This window comes from Lissotriton helveticus, chromosome 11 (genome assembly GCF_964261635.1).
Source record: "Lissotriton helveticus chromosome 11, aLisHel1.1, whole genome shotgun sequence".
NCBI lineage: Eukaryota > Metazoa > Chordata > Amphibia > Caudata > Salamandridae > Lissotriton > Lissotriton helveticus.
Genome location: NC_136072.1, coordinates 3596189 through 3618940, shown reverse-complemented (window position 1 = coordinate 3618940; position 22752 = coordinate 3596189). Strand labels below are relative to the sequence as shown.

Below are 22752 nucleotides of genomic sequence, written 5' to 3'. Positions count from 1 at the left end.
CTTTCGGCCATCTCCACCTTTCTCCGGCTTCCAGATCAGCCTTCTCTTTTTAAGTCTCCGGTTGTTAACCGTTTTCTCAAAGGCATTAAACACACATTTCCTCCCGTGCCTCAGTGAGACTTAAATCTTGTCTTGACTTATCTGACGTGCGCTCCCTTTGAGCCCCTTCATAATTGTCCTTTACGTCTTCTCACTTTAAATACGGTTTTCCTGGTAGCTATCACCTCTGCCAGAAGAGTGAGTGAGCTCCAGGCTCTTTCTTCCAAACCTCCTTTCCTTTCTGTTCATCCGGACTAGGTGGTTTCAAGGACCCGTCCTTCTTTCGTGCCAAAGGTTGTCACGCCCTTCCACATTGGGCAGACCATCACTTTGCCCACCTTCTTTCCGCCTCCTCATCCTTCAAAAGAGGAAGAGAGGCTCCTCCGTCTGGACCCAAAATGTGCGCTATCATTCTATCTGAAGCGCATTCAACAGTTCCCGGTGGATGACCAACTCTTTGTTGGCTATGTGGGGCCAAAAAAGGTCGGGCTGTGCACAAACAGACCATCTCCCGGTGGGTCGTTCTGTGCATCAAAGCTGTTACTCCTTGGCCAAGAAGGAGCCTCCTGTGGGGCTGCGTGCCCATTCGACCAGGGCAACTGCAGCCACTACTGCCTTGGGACGTGGTGTTCCCTTGAAGGACATTTGTCAGACAGCTACGTGGGCCTCGCTGTACATGTTTACCAAACACTACTGCCTTGACAGTCCGGTCTGGAGAGACTGCTTCTTTGGCCGTTCTGTTCTCCGTGACTTTCTGGAGTAATCTTGTTCGCAGACCCACCACCGGGGTTGGTATTGCTGGGGTATCTATTCTAAGGTAAGAAATCTATCACTAACGTGTCTCTTTCAGATGCACAAGTTACTACTTGTGTAACGATATATCTGTAAGAGACATTAGTTAGTTATAGATTCCTTACCCTCCTCCCACTCATCCTCCCCGTTCTGCAAACTGATTTCTAGGGTTAAGGTCATCCCTTTCAGGGCCCTAGTTTCATGGCACCAGTGGTCAGTTTTTTGCATGGCTCTGCATTCCTGGCGCGGAAAGTCGTGTATAGAACTGACGTCATCTCGGCACTTAAGACGCCAGCGACGGATGCAGAGCAGCATGACGCCACCTACTGATGCGCATGGGTACTGCTGACGAAAAACTTTCCGGATCCAGTCTGATGCCTGGGGATATTCTAAGGTAAGGAATCTATCACTAACTAATATCTTACAGGTATTTCGTTACACAAGTAGTAACTTGTGCTTCAGGGCGGGTCTAGGCTTCAGCAGACACCAGCACTGCTGCTGAGCACGCTGATCACACAGCCCCAGGGTGCAGGTCAGGTGTAAGCTTCCGCAGACACCAGCACTGTTGCTGAGCACACAGCCCCAGGGTTCAGGGCGTCTAGGCTTCCGCAGACACCAGCACTGTTGCTGAGCACACAGCCCCAGGGTTCAGGGCGTCTAGGCTTCCGCAGACACCAACACTGCTGCTGAGTACACAGCCCCAGGGTTCAGGGCAGGTCTAGGCTTTTGCAGACACCACCACTGCTGTTAAGCACACAGCCCCAAGGGATCTGAAACAGACACGTTAGTGATAGATTCCTTACCTTTGAAAATCCCCAGGCATCAGACTGGATCCGGAAAGTTAAGCACACAGCCCCAGGGTCCAGGGCGGGTCTAGGCTTCAGCAGACACCAGCACTGCTGCTGAGCACACAACCCCAGGGTTCAGGGCGGGGGTCTAAGCTTCAGACACCCCCACTGCTGCTGAGCACACAACCCCAGGGTTCAGGGCGGGGGTCTAAGCTTCAGACACCCCCACTGCTGCTGAGCACACAGCCCCAGGGTTCACGGTGGGTCTAGGCTTCAGACACCCCCACTGCTGCTGAGCACACAGCCCCAGGGTTCTTGTGCGGGTCTAGGCTTCAGTAGACACCAGCGCTGCTGCTGAGCACACAGCCCCAGGGTTCAGGGGTGTCCTATGGATGCGCAGGGGTGTCCTCTGGATGCGCAGGGGTGTCCTCTGGATGCGCAGGGGTGTCCTCTGGATGTGCAGGGGTGTTCCCTGGATGCGCAGGGGTGTCCTCTGTAGCGCAGGGGTGTCCTCTGTAGCGCAGGGGAGTCCTCTGGATGCGCATGGGGTGTCCTCTGGATGTGCAGGGGTGTTCCCTGGATGTGCAGGGGTGTTCCCTGGATGCGCAGGGGTGACCTCTGGATGCGCAGGGGTGACCTCTGGATGCGCAGGGGTGACCTCTGGATGCGCAGGGGTGACCTCTGGATGCGCAGGGGTGACCTCTGGGTGCGCAGGGGTGACCTCTGGGTGCGCAGGGGTGACCTCTGGATGCGCAGGGGTGACCTCTGGATGCGCAGGGGTGACCTCTGGATGCGCAGGGGTGGCCTCTGGGTGCGCAGGGGTGACCTCTGGGTGCGCAGGGGTGACCTCTGGCTGCCCTGGGGTGACCTCTGGCTGCCCTGGGGTGACCTCTGGCTGCCCTGGGGTGACCTCTGGCTGCCCAACAGTGACCTCTGGCTGCCCAGGGGTGACCTCTGGCTGCCTGTGCCTGTGCTGGGAGAGGGCTTCAGTGAGACAGGAGTCTAGCTTTGGGACTGCGGCTCCATCCTTCACTGGCATGCACCTGGGCTCGTCTTCTAGGGTGCAGGGAACCCCCCAGGCGTGTGTGGTGGCTGAGGGCACCCGTCTGCCTTGGGATCGCCAACGTTTCTACAAATGGGTTACTCTGAGGGTAAGACCTGACAGTGCGCCCATCCAAAGGAGACACAATCAGGTGCCTCCTGGTGGCATGTTAGCCCTTGCATCTGTGTCTGGTAAAACCGTGCACACTCATGCAAACGAGGGAGCACCGCTTGGGGTCATAGGGCAGAATATGAACCTTAGTACAGATGGGCCACACAGATGTCTCTGTGCCCTCTGTGAAACCAAAGCCTCCCTAAAGGGGCAAATATCAGGCACTGATGTTTGTTGCATCATGTGGCACTTTTGAAATATATCTCAGATTTCCAATTGTGTATGTCATTTTATTTGTGTACTGACCTTGGGGCTGTAAACTCGCAGAGGGAAGTGTCTTTTAGGGAATGGTCTGTCCAGGAACAAGACGGAGGAATACATGACATGAGTGTTGAGCTTTCCTACACCGTGCTCTCCGAGCAGGTTACTAAAAGCTGTCTTAAAAAGCAAATAAGCATAAACCTATGTACCCTGCAGAAGGAGTGACTATGAGCTGTCTGCTTCCCTCAGTCAGGCGCCTGGAGAAGAACGTAAAGGAAGTCCTGGAGGACTTCGCTGAAGACGGCGACAAGAAGGTGAACTTACTGACCGGGAAGCGCGTGCAGCTGGCGGAGGACCTCAGTGAGTGAAACCCTCTCTCCTCTTTACTGAATGTGTGCGATCAGCTGCTGCAGGGACGCCTCGTCAGACTGAGAGCCCCCTTCAGACCCCCTTGTGGTAGTGGGCCTCAGCAAGGCCTACCAGTGCTAGGGGTTCTCCCTTCTCTGCACAGAGTCCTCAGACCATAGAATAGAAGTTGGCACAGAAACTGGAATAGAAAATTCAAAGTTTATTAAACCTCATGAGGTGGAACTACATTCACACAACACCCTTCGGTAATGTATGAAGTAGCACACTGAATGGAAGGAGCTTGGTCCTTTTATACCCACACAGGGGCTCAAATGAAGGCGGTACAAGTACAAAATGCTGGTTTTAGGTACATATAAGGTCGTACAGAAAATGCACAGTCAACAAGTGGGAGGAGCTAACAGTTGCTAAATCTGGTGAACACATCCTGACAGTTACAGACTGGAGACAGCTGCAAGGACAGCTGTAAGCTCAACTGAGTATGTGCGAAGCAGAAAAGGCTAAATATATCTCGTCTCTAGGCAGATTTCAAGAGCAGTTAACAAGAAGGTAGGACAGAGCACATGGTAGCACATGGCAAACAAAATGGCTGACAAATACAAAATGGATTCCACAAAACGGACAAGAAAGTCTCTAAATACAGGATGGCTTCTGCTAATGCTAACCTAATCGCTGCCAAATTACAACAGATGACCCCTTTTAGCATTAGCTGAAGACAGTCGTTCATCTGGGGTAATCTAGATATGCATCCTGTACATTGATGCTCATAATCTCAATTATCTCTTTATTTGGCATTTGTTGTTCTTTTATTTCTGCAGTATTTCTCTTGGCAGGTGTACAAGCAGTGATGCACATGGAGCAAAGCATAGGACCACATTATATACAAGTACAGCATGTAAATAATATTGCCATCAGTATACATAGAATAGTCAGTAGCTTCCAGCCCCAAGTAGCAAAGAGTGTCCATATCCAGTTTGAAAATGTCCTTGTACCAGTCTCTGTGTGAATTTCTGCAGCAATCTTATGCAGTTTTGAGATTGCATCATATACTGATGGTGAGTGATCTGGTATGAGCACACAGCAACTGCTACCGATGATGCGACATGCACCACCTCGATCAGCCAAAATCACATCAAGCACCATTCTTCAGTATTGAATCTTTCATAGATTCACATGCTTGTATCTTCCCTGTCGTCATGGTGGGAGTCTCACGGTAACAGAATGACCAAAGCAGTATCATAGAGCAGAGAAAACTGCATAGATAAGCCCATAGGGCCTGAATTATTTGGTGACCAAACCTCCGCATTGTTTGGTCCAAAACTCAGCCAATCAGCACCACTGCCCTGACATCACACTCCCCAGCAGAACCTTCCTGCCTCAGATTTCCAACCGCCTTCGTGTGAGAAAGGAGTCTCCCTGAGCTCTGCTCAGTTTGTTTGTTCCAGTGTGAACTTTTGACCTTTCTAACTGAATTCTTACTGGATATAAGGTATTGTGAAATATCTTTTTACCTTATAATGGCTGAAAGCTCAAAGAAGAGGCTTTTCAGGCCTTGCAGATCCTGTGGGAAAGCTAAGCTTTTTTCTGAAGACCCACATAAGGACTGCGTATACTGCCTTCATCCCAAGCATGTTGCTAAGGACTGTAAATACTGCAGAACTTTCTCTGCCAAAACCTTACGGGATAGAGAAGCTCGCCTTCTGTTGTGGCTTCAAAAGAAGAAGGCCACCTCAGATTCTGATTCTGGTGAGGAATCCTCAAGTCAGCCTCCCAAAAAGAGGAAAACTTCTCATTCTGAGGAGGTGGTGGATCCTAAGAAGGGTAAAAAGAATGGAAAGGAGGCGTCATCTCTTCCTCCTCCTCCCTTGAAGAAGCCGTCTAGTCTTAAAGGGGCATCTTCTGCTCCGTCGACTAGTTCTATGGTGTCTCCTGTTAAGATGGTGGTGAAACCCTCGACGACTCCGTCGACGAATACAGTGTCGACGATGACCATTTCGACGGCGACGACTGGGACCAAATCCATATCGTCGTCGACGAGACCACCTACCCCGTCGACGAAGCAATCTTCGTCGACGACCACATCGTCGACGACAGGATCGATGACGAAGCCGTCGACGACGACCTCCTCGTCTACGGTAATTCCGTAGACTTTGACCCCGTCGCCGACAGCTCCGTCGACGATGAATATAGGGTCAACGGCAAAGGCTTTTAAATCTCTGCAGTCGGAAACGGTGATCTCTATAAGATCATTTCGTCGACGATTAAGAAGTCATCAGAATTTACGGCGTGGATAAAGATATCTTCTCTGCCTCCATCCACATTACTGGAGCAGGATTCTGAGGATGAGCAAGCTTCTGGAGTGGCATATAGTCCTTCTCAGCTTCAGATTAAGAGCCAAGACACGGATGAAGAGGACGTTTTTTCTTTTAATGATACTCCTCAGTCCAAATCTTCGAGATATGAATCTTTTCAGGAACCTTGCGACTATGATGAAGAGGAGCAGCAGGAGGAAGCAAGAGAGGAATCAGTCTCGATACCAGGATCACTGGTAACGGATCTGAGACTCATGTTTAATGATTACTATCGTCGTTTCCCCGAGGCTAATGCCCCGGTCTCGACGCCTACAGTACCTCGAATGCAAGATCCAATTGCTCAGTCTATGCCTCAGACGCAAAAGTTGCGATCGCCACCTGTGGTTACAATCAGAGATGATCTGACCGACAGTGATGGGGATGATCAACCTGAAGAAGGTGAGATTCTACAGGACACCACAGGGGGACAGGAATGGAATGAATATGTGTTACCAACAACTCCTTCTCCTTCGCCTACTCACCTCCTCAGGACATTGGAGGTTTCCACGATATCGTGGAAAAAGCAGCTGAGCGATTTGATCTGGAGATGCCGGTTCAGGAAACTGAATGTTTCCTATATGATTTTAAGGATGACTCCAGAAAGTCAACAAGATCAATCCCAATTATTCAACATATTTGGGATGAGGGTCTGAAAATCTTGAAGACGCCAGCTTCAATTTCGGTTTCGGTTCCTAGAATCGAAAAGAAATACCGTGCGCCAGAGTCCTCCCCGGCCTGTCTGATAGGGCATCCACGCCCAGAATCGGTGGTGACGCAGGCGGCGCAGAGAAATTCGAAAAATCCGGTCTCCTCTTCTATGGTTCCACCGGATAAGGAAGGAAGGAGAATGGACGGAGCTGGAAAAAGATTCGCAGTTATGGCGGCGTCTACCATTAAAGCTGCCAATGCTACGGCACTAATCAGCCGCTTTAACAGGCAAATGTGGTCAGATATAGCGCCACTTTTGGCTTTGCTTCCAGAAGATAAAAAGGAAGAGGCGGCAGCTATTCTCCAAGATGGGGCGAAAGCGGCCTCAGAGTCGATTGATGTCGCCATGGACGTCTCCTCAATGGCTTTTCAACAAATGGCAGGGGCTGTATCACTTAGAAGACAAGGATGGCTGAAAGCGACTTCTTTTAGACCAGAAGTGCAGGCAAAAATTATCGATATGGCTTTCGATGGTGAGAATCTATTCGGAAAGCACATAGACGAGGCCTTGCAAGGCATTAAGGCTGATACGGACACAGCGAGGGCGCTATGGTCACTTCAGCAAGGAAGATTTCAATCCTTTCGGAGAAGAGGTACTAGAGGTCAATTTAATCAAAGATCTTCGTACCAATCTAATCGATACCAGCCCTATAACCAACAGGGGTATCGTCAGTACAATTCCGGACAGCAATTCAGACCTTCCAATTCCTCGTTTCATCAGCAGTCCAGAGGCAGGTCCTCCACACGAGGGAAGAACCAACAGTCTAATAGGAGGCAATGATCTCAGAATGGCGCTCTCCGCTTGGCGAATCCTCGACAACGACCACTATCTATCTCTATTCTCGAAAAATTGGATTTCTATAACATCAGACAAACGGGTTTTGGATATAATAAGCAAGGGCCATACCCTGGAGTTTGCGCAAATACCACCAAATCATCCCCCAGTATTCAGGCAGCAACAACATCAGTCGGCGCTGCAGAAGGAGGTTTTTTCGCTACTAGAAAAGGGGGCTATAGAGGAAGTGCCTTTTCAACAGAGAGGAAAAGGTTTTTATTCACATTTCTTCCTAATAAAGAAAAAGCAAACTACAAAATGGAGACAGGTAATGGACTTGAGGAACAAATCAATACATAAAGAAAATTCCCTTTCGAATGCTTTCTCTACAGGAGATTCTTCTACTGAAGAGAGAGGATTTCATGACTTCATTAGACCTCATGGATGCATATTTCCATATTCCCATCCATCAGAAACACAGGAAGTATCTTCGCTTTGTTGTGGAGAGTCGCCATTTTCAGTTCAAAGTGCTTCCCTTCGGCCTCAAATCGGCCCCAAGGGTATTTACGAAATACATGGCCCCAGTTGCAGCTCACTTGAGGCTGCAAGGACATCAGATTTACCCATATCTGGACGATTGGCTTATAGTAGGTCCATCATACAGGAAAGACAAGATGTCGCTACAATGCTGCATGAATCTGTTTCAACGGTTGGGTCTGCGGATCAACTTGGAGAAGTCGTCGCTGGTGCCGTCACTAACCATTCAATTACTGGGAGCATTGCTATGCACTCAGGAGGCAAAGGCATACCCATCAGAGGAAAGGATCAGAAAGATAGTCTGATTGGCCTCCACCCTTCAATCAAAAAAGTGCACTTCTGTAAGAATATACAAATCCTTGTTGGGAATGATGTCATCTTGTATCCCACTGGTTCCAAACTGCCGTCTTCGGATGAGGCCTTTACAGGAGCACCTAGACGAGGAGTGGATTCAATCAAAAGGTACATTCGAAGATCGGATCGTCATATCTCATCAGATGAAAAAGGCTATGTCATGGTGGAAGGTTCGGGAAAACTTGAGTCAAGGCCTGGATTTCGAACCTCAGAGTCACAGTTATGTGATGACATCAGATGCTTCGCTGCAAGGTTGGGGAGCGCATCTGCAGGAACTGGAAATCCAGGGACACTGGTCAGAGTGGGAAGCACAATTGCACATAAACATGCTGGAGCTGAAAGCGGTTTTCTTAGGTCTGCAAGCCTTTCTGCCCAGAATACAGGGGTCTGCAGTGCTGATAAAGACAGACAGCACGACGACAATGTTCTATCTCTTGAAACAAGGAGGAACAAGATCGAAGATGCTTTCCTTGCTAGCACAGAACATTTGGAAATGGCTGATCCGTCACAACATTTCAATTCAAGTACAACACATTCAGGGTGTTCACAACACAAGGGCAGATGTTCTAAGCCGCACAGCAACTGTGTCACACGAGTGGGAATTGGACCAGGTTCAACTATACAGAGTGTTTCAAAGATGGGGCACACCAACGTTCGATTTGTTCGCAACCCGGGACAACACAAAGTGCGAACAGTTTGCAACCAGATACCCTCAACAGGGATCGCTGGGAAATGCATTACATCTGAATTGTACGGGAATGTTTGCTTATGCGCTCCCTCCATTCCCATTGATTCCAAAGGTACTTTGCAAAATGAGGGCAGAGTCATGCCATGTAATTCTAATAGCGCCAGCCTGGCCGAGGCAAGCCTGGTTTTCAGAGCTTCTGCAACTCTCAGTGTGCGACAGGAATCAGCTCCCGATTTTCCAGAACCTGATATCAATGAGCAACGGGCAAATCCTTCATCCAAGCTTAACATCGCTGAAATTATCAGCATGGAACCTCATGAGCGCGAATTTCAGACCATGAACATACCTCAAGATTGCAAAGAAATCTTATCACAATCTAGAGCTGTGTCCACAAACAAAACGTACGCAGCAAAATGGACAAGATTCTGCCATTGCTGTGCTGCTAATACGCTGCATCCGATCACAGTGTCTCCGGAACGTATTTTGCCTCACCTGCTGTCCTTATCGAAAGCGGGTCTCTCGCATGCCTCATTGAAGGTACACTTGGCGGCAATATCAAGATACAGGAGAGTTCCAAATCGGCAATCACTCTGGTCTCAGAGTAATTAAAGAATTTGTCAAAGGACTTTTTAGAGCATTTCCCCCAATTCAAAGACCGTCAATTCCCTGGCATCTCAACACAGTGTTAGCTCAGCTTATGAGACCTCCATTCGAACTAATACATAAGATAGATCTCCAATTCATATCGTGGAAGAAGGCACTACTCTTGGCTCTTACTTCAGCGAGGAGAGTTAGCGAGATCCAGGCCATCTCAATAGAAGAGCCTTTCCTTCAATTTCTACAAGACAGAGTAATACTATGGACAAATCCCAAATTTATCCCTAAGGTTCCTACAATATTTCATCTTAATGAGCCAATTATTCTACCTACTTTCTTTGGAAATCCTTCATCGGAAGCGGAGAGGGCCCTGCGCTCTCTCGATATCAAAAGGTGTCTTAAGTTCTATATCGAGAGATCAAAAAGCTTTAGGAAGTCAAGTCAATTGTTTATTGCCTTTGAGGGGCAAAGGAAAGGACTTCCACTGTCAAGATCGAGCATTTCCAGATGGATTACGTCTGCTATCGTCAAGTGTCACAAAAAAGCTGGAAAGCCGCTTCAATCCAGGGTGCAAGCTCATTCCACAAGAAAAATGGCGACATCTTTGGCCTTGTTTGCAGGGGTGTCGCTGCCAGACATTTGCAGAGCAGCAACTTGGAAGAGTATACATTCATTTACTAGACACTACTGTCTGGAAACTGCGTGGAAGGAGGACACGGCAGTGGGGCAAGACGTTCTGCGGCGACTATTTCAATAAGGTATTCTTTAATTAGTGCTCCTTTTGTATACAGTATATAAGTCTGTGCATGTACTTTCAAGTTTCCTAGTTTCTTGTTGAAGTTATTAATGTCTATATTCTTGATCAATGTGTGAATTTATTCGCATTTGTTTCAATTATATGCAAGTTATGTTATTTAAAAGGTAATTTTGGATTTATCCATTTATCAGGTGGTGTTAGTAAAAATTTGGACATCACAGGTTTTATCAGCAGAATCATACTCTTGGGGTTCTATCCTGGAAACGCCAACGTTTTTTTCCGGTACTACTTGCTACTCTCATACAAGCATGTGAATCTATGAAAGATTCAATGCTGGAGAAGAAAATAGTTACTTACCTGTACACTATAGTTCTCCAGTATTATCTTTCATAGATTCACATGCGCCCGCCCACCTCCCTGTTTCTCAGGAAGAACCTGTTTCCTCTGGCACATCCATGTCTCTCACTTGGGGGTGGAAATCTGAGGCAGGAAGGTTCTGCTGGGGAGTGTGATGTCAGGGCAGTGGTGCTGATTGGCTGAGTTTTGGACCAAACAATGAGGAGGTCTGGTTACCAAATAATTCAAGCCCTATGGGCTTATCCATGTAGTTTTCTCTTCTCTATGATACTGCTTTGGTCATTCTGTTACCGTGAGACTCCCACCATGACGACGGGGAAGATACAAGCATGTGAATCTATGAAAGATAATACTGGAGAACTATAGTGTACAGGTGAGTAACTATTTTCTTCTGTTTTGGAGTGCTACAATCCTTGCAATTTGCAGTTCCTCTGTAATGTTCCCAAGTGCCATAGCTGTTTGATTGACTCGTGTTGTGGAAGCTGTCACCAATCACCTTATCTTTCTGCTATTCAATGCAGCACCCACAAAGAAGAACAGTCCTAAGTTAAAATCCACATATTGTTGTAGAGCAGTGTCAGTTTGATCCACTTCATCAGTACTTATTGTCCTCTTATTTCTGTTCTTGGAAATGTCATTGTACAATTTGAAGTCGAGGTGATATGACGCAGGAGCCTAAAACACAGGGGGCAACAGAAAGGACACATAGCAGATCCCTGACCACCCAACAGGTAGTTGATAGTATCCCTTATTTCCACACAAGAAATAAGTATTGTGTGAGGCTGTAAAACTGCTGTTATTAGCACCTTCAATAGTCCGTGTCAAAATACATTCACTCCGTCCCACTGGAATTCTCCCAACACTACTTATACACAAATCTGCTTTAGCTCTGGTCGCAAATTACAAAAGGTCCACTGGTCTTAATATTTCTCATGTTTGTAAAGACATATGGTGCCAAAATATTGTCAGGTTGATACTCTTCCCATTCCCATTTAGTCCCTTTAGCTTGAGGATAACCATCTGTATCTTGATAGTATACTTTATTGAGGTGAAAGTTAATCCCACCTACTGAAGGCTTTCCAGAAGCAAACAAAAGTGCATACCAAGCTGGACATGAACCATTATGGGAAAACGGCAGAGGAATAAAAGGTGTTCCTCCCTTTTTCTGGTGAGCCGGTATCATCCCACACACCCAACAGTTGGTGGTATTCGTGGCATTGTGTATGATGCAACATTTGAAGAAATGTGTTGTTTAAGTAGGAGTTCGAGGCATGTGGGCTGCTAAATTAATATCTTAGCATTAGATCGCCGCCTAGTGTTGGGTCCGGATGATCGCACATTGTTGTCCTGGAAGAGTCTTCGAAGTATCCTGAGATAGGTGGCTCCTCCCCTGGACTACAGTGCGCATGGGCATCGGCTCCATCCCCAGATTGTTTTTTTCCGCCATTGGGTTCGGATGCGGTCTCGACTTCTCTCTGTCGGAACCGAGTAAAACTAACTTTTTAAGGCCAAAAGGCCTTGTATTCATAGCGTCGGTATTGTTTGCGCACGGTCTCGAGTTCTTCCGTCTCTTGGAGTCGGATTCAGCGGAGTTTTTTCACTCTTCGGACATCGAGGCCTTCTCATCGCGACACGACCGCAACTTTTTCAACATGGAGCGGAGTCCGTTTAAGTACTGTCCGCTCTGTGGGTCTAAGTACCCACATATAGACCTGCACCCGGTCTGTAACAAATGCCTTTCACCGGACCATGACGACGGCAAGTGCAAGGCCTGCGCACAATTCAGGTCTAAATAGACTCTCAAGCTTCGGCGCGCGGTGCGCCTGGAGGCCAGACAAGCGGCCCCGGATCCAGAAAACATCTTCGGCGACCAAGAAGAAGATGAACAGGGTCATCATCTCCAAATTTCCCCACCCGAAACGGAGGTCGAGGCGGATCCGGTAGACGACGACGGAGTCGTGGGTCAAGGCCTTGAATACGTCGACGAGGTAGGGGACGTCGAAGAGATTTATGGGGCCGCGGCAGATAGCTCAGGGGAGGAGCTATGCCCCGAAGGTTTCGAAGATCCCGATCGGGTCACGGGATCGCCAGTTGGCCTTACCCAAGACCCCGTACCGCAAGCCACGGCCCCGCCTTCAGGCCCGGCCACGGACATACTTGCTGGGCAGGGCGGATCGAAACCGAAACCTACGGTATCGACTACAGCTAAAATGGCCGACACGAAAACGAAACTTATGGACTCGAGCGTCCCTAAAATGGCGGCCGGCCAACAGAGAACTACTGCACCCGCCTCCGCATCGGCTCCGTCGACCTCCGGTCCACAGAAGTCGAAGAAGTCGGTCGATTCCACAGGGTCAAAATCGGCGCCAGAGGAGGGATCCTCTAAAAAGGGTGGTCGGCACGGATCAACCGCTGCGACACCGTCCAAGCACGCCAAGGCCAGCGGCATGGCTCCGGTTCCGACTGGGACTCCGTTAGTCGGTCGCGTAGTGGAGACGGAGGCGACACAGGCACACGGATCGACGGCTGGCACATCTGCGCATCGATCCAAGGACTCTGGGTCGGCGGCACCTGCATCAGCGTCCAAGACTCAGAGAGGCCACCATGACGTCGGATCCGAGGGGAAGGTCAAGACATCCTCGTCAGCGCCTAAGGCCACTGTAAGTGAAGCGTCCCCCATCGCCGCTTCGCTACAGAGAATCAGGGAAAAGGCCGCTGCTACGCCGGCTCCGATGCCGTCGCCTCAGACGCCGAAGGACACTCCGGAAAAGCCTAAGAGTAAGCTTCTCTTCCTTCTGCCGCCGAAAGAGGCTCCGAAGGCCTTTTCTACGAAATCGGCGCCAAAGAAGTCGGATTCTTCTACGGCAGGGGTACCTTCAAGTAGAGAACTCGAATCAGAGGACGATTCTGAGCACTTCATCGACGCCAACACAGGCAAATTAACCCTATACAAACGGAGGATCACTTCAGAGCCTCTGGACTCCTATGTCATCCCACTAAAGAAGAAAAGGGTTCCTCAGGACGCTTCTAGCCTCATTGAACCTATCCAGCCTCCTCCCAGAAGAAGCCCTACTCCCTCACCAGAACACTCTGAGGGTGAGGGATATGATGAAGATGACCAATACACCTTCCCCATCAATGAACCAGATGCACATCCAGATTCATATGATGACATTGGTGACCAAGGCACCCAAAGTGTGGGGCAAGACCCACAGCCTTTCAGTGCACGTGCATCCCCAACAGAGGATTCTGCAGGTTTTCATGCACTCATTGAGAGGGCAGCTGCTAATCATGATGTGGACATGCATGCTGACCCAGTGGAAGAGGACTTTCTCTTTGACACTTTTTCAGTCTCTGAAAGAACTGTGAAAACGCTGCCTATGCTCAAGGGAGTCCTCAAGCATGCAGCTGACATCTTTAAAGAACCTACCAGAGCGAGAGTGGTCAATCCACGTATCGAGAAAAAGTACAGACCAGCACCTGCAGACCCTGCATACATTCGGGGACAGTTGCCACTAGACTCTCTTGTGGTCGCAAATGCCAGAAAACGGGCCAACTCCCAGACGACGGGTGAAGCTCCTCCCCCAGACAAGGAGTCCAAGGTGCTAGAGGCAGGGGGCCAAAGGAGTGGCGGCTCAAGCTGCCAACTTTTGGCGTATTGCAAATACACAAGCACTCTTAGCACGTTACGATAGGGCGCATTACGACACCCTAGAGCAGATTGTACAACACCTGCCTCCGAAGTTTCAAGAGGGCACCAAACTGCTTATAGAGGAGGGGAAACTGATCTCCAACGCAGCCATCAAGTGTGCACTTGACGCCGCAGACACGGCAGCTAGGGCGATCAACACTAGCGTCATGCTAAGACGACAAGCTTGGCTCCGCATATCGGGGTTTAAACCTGATATTCAGACGACCATCCTTAATCAGCCAGTCAACCCTGATAGACTGTTTGGTCCAGATGTTGACACCACCCTCGAAAAGATAAAAAAGGACACAGAAACTGCTAAGTCCATGGGGGCCCTACAATCACAACAGTTTCGTGGCAATAATTTTTGTCGCTCAGGTGCACGTGGAGTCACCAGAGGACAAATGGGTCAACAATCGCAATTCTCAAGAGGTGGAGCACAATCCTCGTTCACAAAACAGAACAAGGGAGGTTACAGAAATAACAGCAACAGAGGTCGCGGCAGAGGAAACAACAACTCCCGCTCCTCTACCCCAAGCAAACAGTGACTCTCTGTCACTGCCCCCCGACCACTTAACACCTGTCGGGGGGAGACTGCAGCAGTTCCTGCCCGTCTGGAGAGACATCACCACAGACAGGTGGGTGCGACAACTAGTCCAGTATGGTTATTGCCTAGAGTTGAAATCCACTCCACCCAACATTCCGCCAAGGCAAAGGCCTATGTCCGCAGAGCACTTGCACTTATTGCAGCAGGAAGTAGTGGCGATGCTGCACAAAGGCGCAATCGAGCTCGTGCCGGTGGGAGAGGAAGGCACAGGGGTATATTCCCTGTACTTCCTTATTCCAAAGAAGGACGGATCTCTCAGACCCATTCTAGATCTACGTCCCCTCAACCTGTACATACTATCAGAACATTTTCATATGCTTACACTGCAACAGATTCTTCCCTTGTTAAACCAAGGGGACTTCTTAGCAACCTTAGATCTAAAGGATGCTTATTTCCACATTCCACTACACCCGTCCCACAGGAAATACCTCAGGTTTACTATTCAAGGCAAGCATTACCAGTTCAAGGTCCTACCCTTCGGAGTCACCACAGCCCCAAGGGTGTTTACCAAGTGTCTGGCGACAGTAGCAGCGCACCTCAGGAGGCAGAACATCCATGTCTACCCCTACCTGGACGACTGGCTCGTTCAAGCCAAGTCGGAACGACAGTGCGCCGCGGACATGTCGACCACCATTCACCTCCTTCACAATCTAGGTTTCTCGTTGAACTACCCAAAGTCGCATCTTCAGCCGGCACATGTCCGGCAGTTTCTAGGTGCGACCATCAATACCCTGACGGCCATGGCTCAACCAAACCAAGTCAGGATAGACAGCATGCAGTCTCTAATCCAGAAATTCAGACCACAACACTCGCTTCCAGCGAGAGTGTTCATGCAGTTGATAGGCATGATGGCCTCCTGCATCTTCATAGTCCCTCACGCACGGTTACATATGCGCCCGCTCCAGGAGTGCTTAGCGAATCAGTGGACACAGGCTCAGGGACAATTAACAGACCTAGTGTTGGTTACCAGTCGGGCATACGACTCTCTGCATTGGTGGACTCCACACAACCTTTGCAAGGGCCGACTGTTCCAAGAGCCAGTGCCACAGATTATCCTGACAACGGACGCATCTCTCCAGGGATGGGGCGCTCATCTGCTCACTTACACAGTGCAGGGACTATGGACGACGCAGCAACAGAAGATGCACATCAACTATCTGGAACTGATGGCAATCTTCATGGCGATCAAGTCCTTCATTGTACATCTGTGCAACAAGGTAGTGTTAGTCCGGACGGACAACATGACCGCGATGTACTACATTCAAAAGCAGGGAGGCACCCACTCGCCACAGCTGTCTCATCTGGCTCAGAGCATGTGGAAGTGGGCCATTCAGAGGAACATCTTCCTCATGGCAGAACACCTCCCGGGAAAGGACAATCAGATGGCGGATCTGCTCAGCAGATACAGCCATCAAATGCACGAGTGGGAGTTACACCCATCTGTACTCCACCCGTACTTCCAGCAGTGGGGTCATCCGGAGATAGACCTGTTTGCCACAAAAGAAAACGCAAAATGCCAACACTTTGCCGCCAGGTTCCCTCACCCACAGTCGCAGGGGAATGTGATATGGATGAACTGGTCAGGCAAATTTGCGTACGCTTTTCCGCCAGCCCCTCTGATACCGCTGGTGGCAAGAAAGCTAAGGCAGCACGCGATGACTCTCATCCTAGTTGCTCCAACGTGGGCGCGCCAAGCATGGTACACCACGTTCCTCGACCTCTCAGTGGTGCCGCATCAAAGACTGCGCCTCACGCCCAGACTTTTGACGCAGAACCATGGCGAAATTCAGCATCCAGATCCGCAACAGCTCAACCTGGCGATCTGGCTCCTGAAGTCCTAGAGTTTGGATACCTTAACCTACCTCCGGAATGCATGGACATCATCAAGGAGGCAAGGAAGCCAACTACCAGAGCATGCTATGCTGCGAAATGGAAGCGTTTTGTCATTTACTGTACAGCCAATGACATCAACCCGCTAGATGCATCTATCCCTAACATCATTTGCTATCTGTTGCATCTTTACAAGTGCAATCTAGCGTACACTTCCATTCGGATACATCTATCCGCCATAGCGGCTTATCTTCAGAACAGGCAGCATCTCTCTGTCTTCAGAGTGCCTGCCATTAAAGCTTTCCTTGAAGGTCTGAAACGAGTCATTCCCCCAAGAACACCACCAGCTCCGGTGTGGAACCTCAATGTGGTCCTCACCAGACTGATGGGACCACCTTTTGAGCCACTGCACTCGTGTGAACTCCAGTTCCTAACGTGGAAAGTAGCTTTCCTAATAGCTATTACGTCACTGAGGCGTGTTAGTGAGCTACAAGCGCTCACAATCCAAGAGCCTTTCATTCAGATTCATCCAAATAGGGTAGTGCTACGCACTAACCCCAAATTCCTTCCGAAGGTGGTGTCACAGTTTCATCTCAACCAAACTATTGACTTGCCGGCATTCTTTCAAAACCCACAAACGGTGGCGGAAAGAATGCTCCATACCTTAGATGTACGGAGGGCGTTGATGTACTACATAGACAGGACACAACCCTTTAGAAAGACAAAACAACTTTTTGTTGCCTTCGCACCACAACACAAAGGCAACCCTATTTCCAAAGCAGGAATAGCCAGGTGGATTGTTAAGTGCATCCAAATATGTTATCAAAAGGCCAAGCGCACTCTAACGATACCCCCAAGAGCGCACTCCACACGCAAATTGGGGGCATCCATGGCTTTCCTAGGGAACATTCCTTTAGAGGACATTGCAGAGCAGCCACGTGGGTTACACCACATACCTTTACAAAACACTACTGTGTTGATGTGCATTCCAAGCAGCAAGCTGCTGTAGGACAGGCTGTTCTCAAGACACTCTTTCAGGTTTCTGCAGCTGGCACGGGCAACCGCCGCTGATGGAGGGACTGCTATGTATTCTATGCTAAGATATGAATTTAGCAGCCCACATGCCTCGTACTGAATATGCTACTTACCAGTATGCATCTGTTCTTGGCATGTAGGGCTGCTAACATTCATATCGCCCACCCTCCTCCCCGGTGCCTGTTGCAGCTGCAGATATACTATTGTATTCAGTCATTAGCATGGACATCCTTTACACTTTTCACTCCATCTTCTGCCACAATGGCGAAAAACAATCTGGGGATGGAGCCGATGCCCATGCGCACTGTAGTCCAGGGGAGGAGCCACCTATCTCAGGATACTTCGAAGACTCTTCCAGGACAACAATGTGCGATCATCCGGACCCAACACTAGGCGGCGATCTAATGCTAAGATATGAATGTTAGCAGCCCTACATGCCAAGAACAGATGCATACTGGTAAGTAGCATATTCATTGTCGATGCTTCTGCTCGTGATAGGGAAGCGTGAAGTAGTGATGTTCCATTGGTACTGTAGTAGTGTCAACAAAAAACTGTCGAGCAGGAGCCACTTTTTCAACAAACCAGGTGATTATTGCCATAACCACCAGAGCAACAACAAACCCTACAGCACAAATGATTCTTTTGTTATGCATTTTAGCAACAGCGATAATTTATCTTTCTACAAACTTGTTGAAACAACCGTTGGAGCTCTTATCCCTGGGCAGCCGCTGATTTCTTCACCACGGGCCAAGACGGGTGTCACTACACTACGCAGGACTGATCCCCCCCCTTGCCACATCGGCGTTCTGTTTCACTAACCGAGGGCGGTAGCTCAACCAGTCTTTTTCGGCAAAGCAGATTCTTTCCTTGGTCTCAGCTGATATCGGGTTTCTCCGGCGATCGTGTGGTCCAGGAAGACTTTCGCAGATTCGTCAGGTGAGATAGCTTGACCTTTCTCCGTCTCCAGAATCTCTCGATGGTCGGTCAACACAGCAGGTTCCACCAAGGCAGGCGACACACGTTTGCAGTGTGTGCTATGGACCCAGTTCTTCTTGTTCGTCACTCGAACTGCTGTTCTTGTTGCTAGGAGCACCTGCTCCGGTCCTCACCACCTCGGTTCCAAACTGTTCGATCTGTCGAAGACCTTGACCATCACGTGGTCGCCAGGACGGAGTTCATGGGCCTCACCTGTAGATCAGTCCGGAAGAACTTCTCAAACCTGTTGATGAATAGAGATCAAACTGTCTGTTAACTGTGCCAAATAATCATTCATCAGAACACAAGGAACATCATGTATGGGGCGTGGCTTAGGAACTCCCCAAATGTTCATTGGTCTCCCAAAGACCACTTCATATGGGGTAAGGCCAGATCGTGAATGTGGCACCAATCTTATGGACAGCAATGCCAAGGGTAGTGCATCTGGCCACACAAAGACGTGGAAGCCAGTATTTTCGCCAACTTCAATTTCAAAGTTTGTTTGTTTGTTTTGTTTGCAGAGTTTTATATAGCGCGAACTAGACCCGAATCAGGTATCAGAGCGCTTTACATAGCACCAGTTACTTTACATGAGGACACACTTTCATTTTAGGCACGGGGAGATTAAGTGATTTGCCCAGAATCACAGGAGTTTTTGGCATTGTTACCGAGACTCGAACCCAGATCCCCAGGTCCGAGGTAGAGTGCCTTAGCCGTTAGGCCAACTCCTCTCCCAAAGTAGCGTTGTACCTCCCACTAATCATGCTGATTGCGGGTGGAAGACTGCATGGAATTTCTGCTTGATCCCTAATCCTTTCAGGACATGCTCAACAACTTGCCCAATAAAATGAGGTCCGTTGTCACTCCACAAAAGTTTACAAACACCATATCTAGGGAAAAACTCCTTTAGAACACCTTTGCTGTGGTGAGAGCAGTATTATCCTTTGTAGGGTATGCCTCTATCCATTTACTGAAGGTACAAACCACCACTAGGACGTATTTCAGATTATTGCAGCGTTCAAGTTGGATGTAATCCATCTGCAAAACTTCAAAAGGTGCAGTTGGTGTAGCAAACCCTCCTGTAGGAGTCCGTGTCCCTTTACCAGGATTATACTGCCAACAGATCAAACAGGACTGTACCACTCTTTTAGCTGTGCTGGCAATTTCAGGATGCTCCCAAACTTGCTAAAGTTCTGCTATAGAAGCAGATCCCTGTACATCTAGCACTTCCTGTCTAGCATCATGCCATCGCTCAGCTTGAGACTTCACTACATACATACAAGTAGCGCTTCGTTGAATTGCAATCTCACGAGTTACGCGATCTGCAAAGGCATTACCTTGTCCTATCTTATCAGTCACTTTCTTGTGTGCACTCACTTCGCAATCACTATCTTCTTTGGATATGTCAGTGCAGTCAAAAGGTTATGTACTAATTCTCCATGCTTTATCTGCATCCCGTGGAATGTAAGAAAGCCTCTTTACTTCCAAAGCAGGCCAAAATCATGGGGCACTCCAAAAGAATAGCGACTGTCTGTATAGATGTTCACACACAAGTCAGTGCTAAGTTCACACGCTTGTGTCAAAGCTATTAGCTCAGCTGCTTGAGACGACTTCAGAGGTATGCGAGCTGTTTCCACTACTGTCTGAAGTGTCGTAATTGCATATGCAGCTGGGGTCGTGCCATCTGGTAACTTCAAACAGGATCCATCAACCCACAGTTCCCCATCTACATCTGGAAGGGGCGTATCTTGCAAATCGATGCGACCCTTTGTCTGTTCCTCAGTAAGGAATATACAATCGTGAGGCTCCTTTGACTGAGACTGAGTCGCAGGATATGGCAACAAAGTGGCTGGGTTCAGTGTCGCGCATCTCTTCAAGGTAATATGAGGTGCTAACAGTATCAATTCATATCCTGTCAGACGAGCACTATTTAAGTGTTGTCTTAGTCTGATTCAAAAGGGCACCTACTGCATGGGGTACTAGCACCAACAGTTTGTGTGACAAAACTATCCCTTCACTCTGACGTATGGCAACTGAACGGAAGCACCCAGGTAATGCACGAGCAACAGGATCAAGGACAGCTGAAAAGTATGCGCAGGGACGCTGCTTATCACCATGTGTCTGTACTAAAACTGACAATGCGCATCCATCTTTCTCATATAAATAGAGTGTAAAAACCTTTGTGTAATCTGGAGTGCCTAACACTGGTGCAGAACAAAGAGCTTGACGTAACTGATGAAAAGCATTCTGACATTCATCTGTCCATGGAAGGGGCACTGGAGTGTATTTCGTCAAAAGCGCTAGCAGGGGTTTAACAATGTGGGAAAATCCTAATATCCATTGCCTACAAAACGAAGTCCGACCAATGAATGCACGGACATCTTTCTGAGTGGAAGGTACTGGTGTGCCTAAAATTGCCTGAATGCGATCTGATGTAAGTGCACGGCCCTCCTTAGACAGAAGGTGTCCTAAGTAGCTCTCCCTCGGTCTACAATATTGCAATTTCTTTCGTGACACTTTATGATGGTGTGTAGAAAGAAAAGAAAGCAAAGACAAAGTACACTCTTCATATAGTTCAGGCATATCGGCTGCCAACAAGATGTCATCGACATATTGAATGAGAGCCACCCCTTTAGGTAAGAGGAAAGAATCAATTTGTCTTTTCAGTGCTTGGCTATAGATACTAGGACTCTCAGTGTACCCTTGAGGAATTCTACAAAATCTGTATGATCGATTATATAAAGTGAAACCAAACAAATATCTGCTATCAAGATGAATAGGAATCGAGAAGAAAGCATTCTTCAAATCAGTCACGCTAAATGTAGTCGCTGTCGGGGGAACCAAAGTAAGTAATGTTGTTATGTCAGAAACCACTGGGTATTGTGGTACTACAATCTTATTAACTTCTCGCAAATCAATAATGAATCTGTATATCCTAGCATCAGTATCCTTTTTCAAAATGGGCAGAATAGGACTGTTACAAACATTGTAAGGGACTTCCTCCACAACCCCCACTTTAATCAAATCATGGACAATGCGAATGAGTGCTTCTTCACCTTCCTGAGAAATTCTATATTGAGGCAAGCGCGGCAATGAAGCGCCCTCCTTGACACTAATATGCACTGGCGGAATAACCATTTGTCCTACATCAGTGTCTGAAGTAGCGCACAAAGCACTAGGGAGTGAAGCTAATGCAGTATCTTCTTTAACCAAACAAGATCTCTCAGTCATGGGGGAGTTGTCATTCAAAATAACACGCACTCCTTCAGGAGAACATCGTATTGTAGCCCTGAAATACTTGAGCATATCAAGACCCACAATATTGTCTGGTGTGTTCGGAGAAAGCAAAAATGGACATGGAGCAGTAAACTTATCAACATGGAATGCGAGTGGTTGTGACAATGGGCTAAGGGAAGGCGTTCCATCAAACCCTATCGATGTAATGGTTGAGCCAGACAGGAGAGCCCTTGGAACCAATTGTTTAGATAAGGCACTATGAGTAGCTCCTGTATCAACCAGAAACTGATCAGTAGAACCCAAAACATGTGCTGTAACATAGGGACCCCTCCGATCTACTGGAACTTCAACTGATTCCTTACCCCATCCTAGGCAATCCTATGCATAACCAGAATCTTGAAAATCAGATAGCACATAGTCAGACATTTGATATTGGTTCTGTCTATCGAAAGTGTTAAACCCATCTTGTCCACGTGTATTAGCATCAAACCTGGCACGATCATTCGTGCTTCCTCTAGGCCCTGAATATCCTGAACAATTTCTCATTTGTCCCCGACCACGTGGGCACTGCTGAGCACGTAGTACTGGACAATCAGAAATCCAATGTCCAAACTTCTTGCAATATGCACACTGGTCAACCGACAAATCCAAACCAGTATAGGAAGGAAAAGACAACCATAAGATCCACGTCCACCTCTATCATTACCTCTGGAAGGCGGACCATAAGCCTGAGCCAACATAACCTTAGTTTTTAACTCTTTAGTCTTTTTATCCTCATTACCCTTTGCTTCTAATTCCTGGCGTTCGTAATACTGAGCCATAGTCAAAAGAGAAACCAGAGAAGAGGTAGTTCATGA

The 22752-nt window shown here is 48.3% G+C and overlaps 1 protein-coding gene across 4 annotated transcripts in view; it reads left to right on the top strand.

Annotated features, from left to right (window-relative positions):
* Positions 1-22752, top strand: part of OPA1 (OPA1 mitochondrial dynamin like GTPase) — a 253853-nt gene that overhangs the window by 192374 nt on the left and 38727 nt on the right. For all 4 annotated transcript variants that reach the window (XM_078666567.1, XM_078666565.1, XM_078666566.1 and 1 more), the window contains one exon: positions 3283-3393. In XM_078666567.1, coding sequence (XP_078522693.1) covers positions 3283-3393 — 111 coding nt within the window. The remainder of the gene's footprint in view (positions 1-3282; positions 3394-22752) is intronic.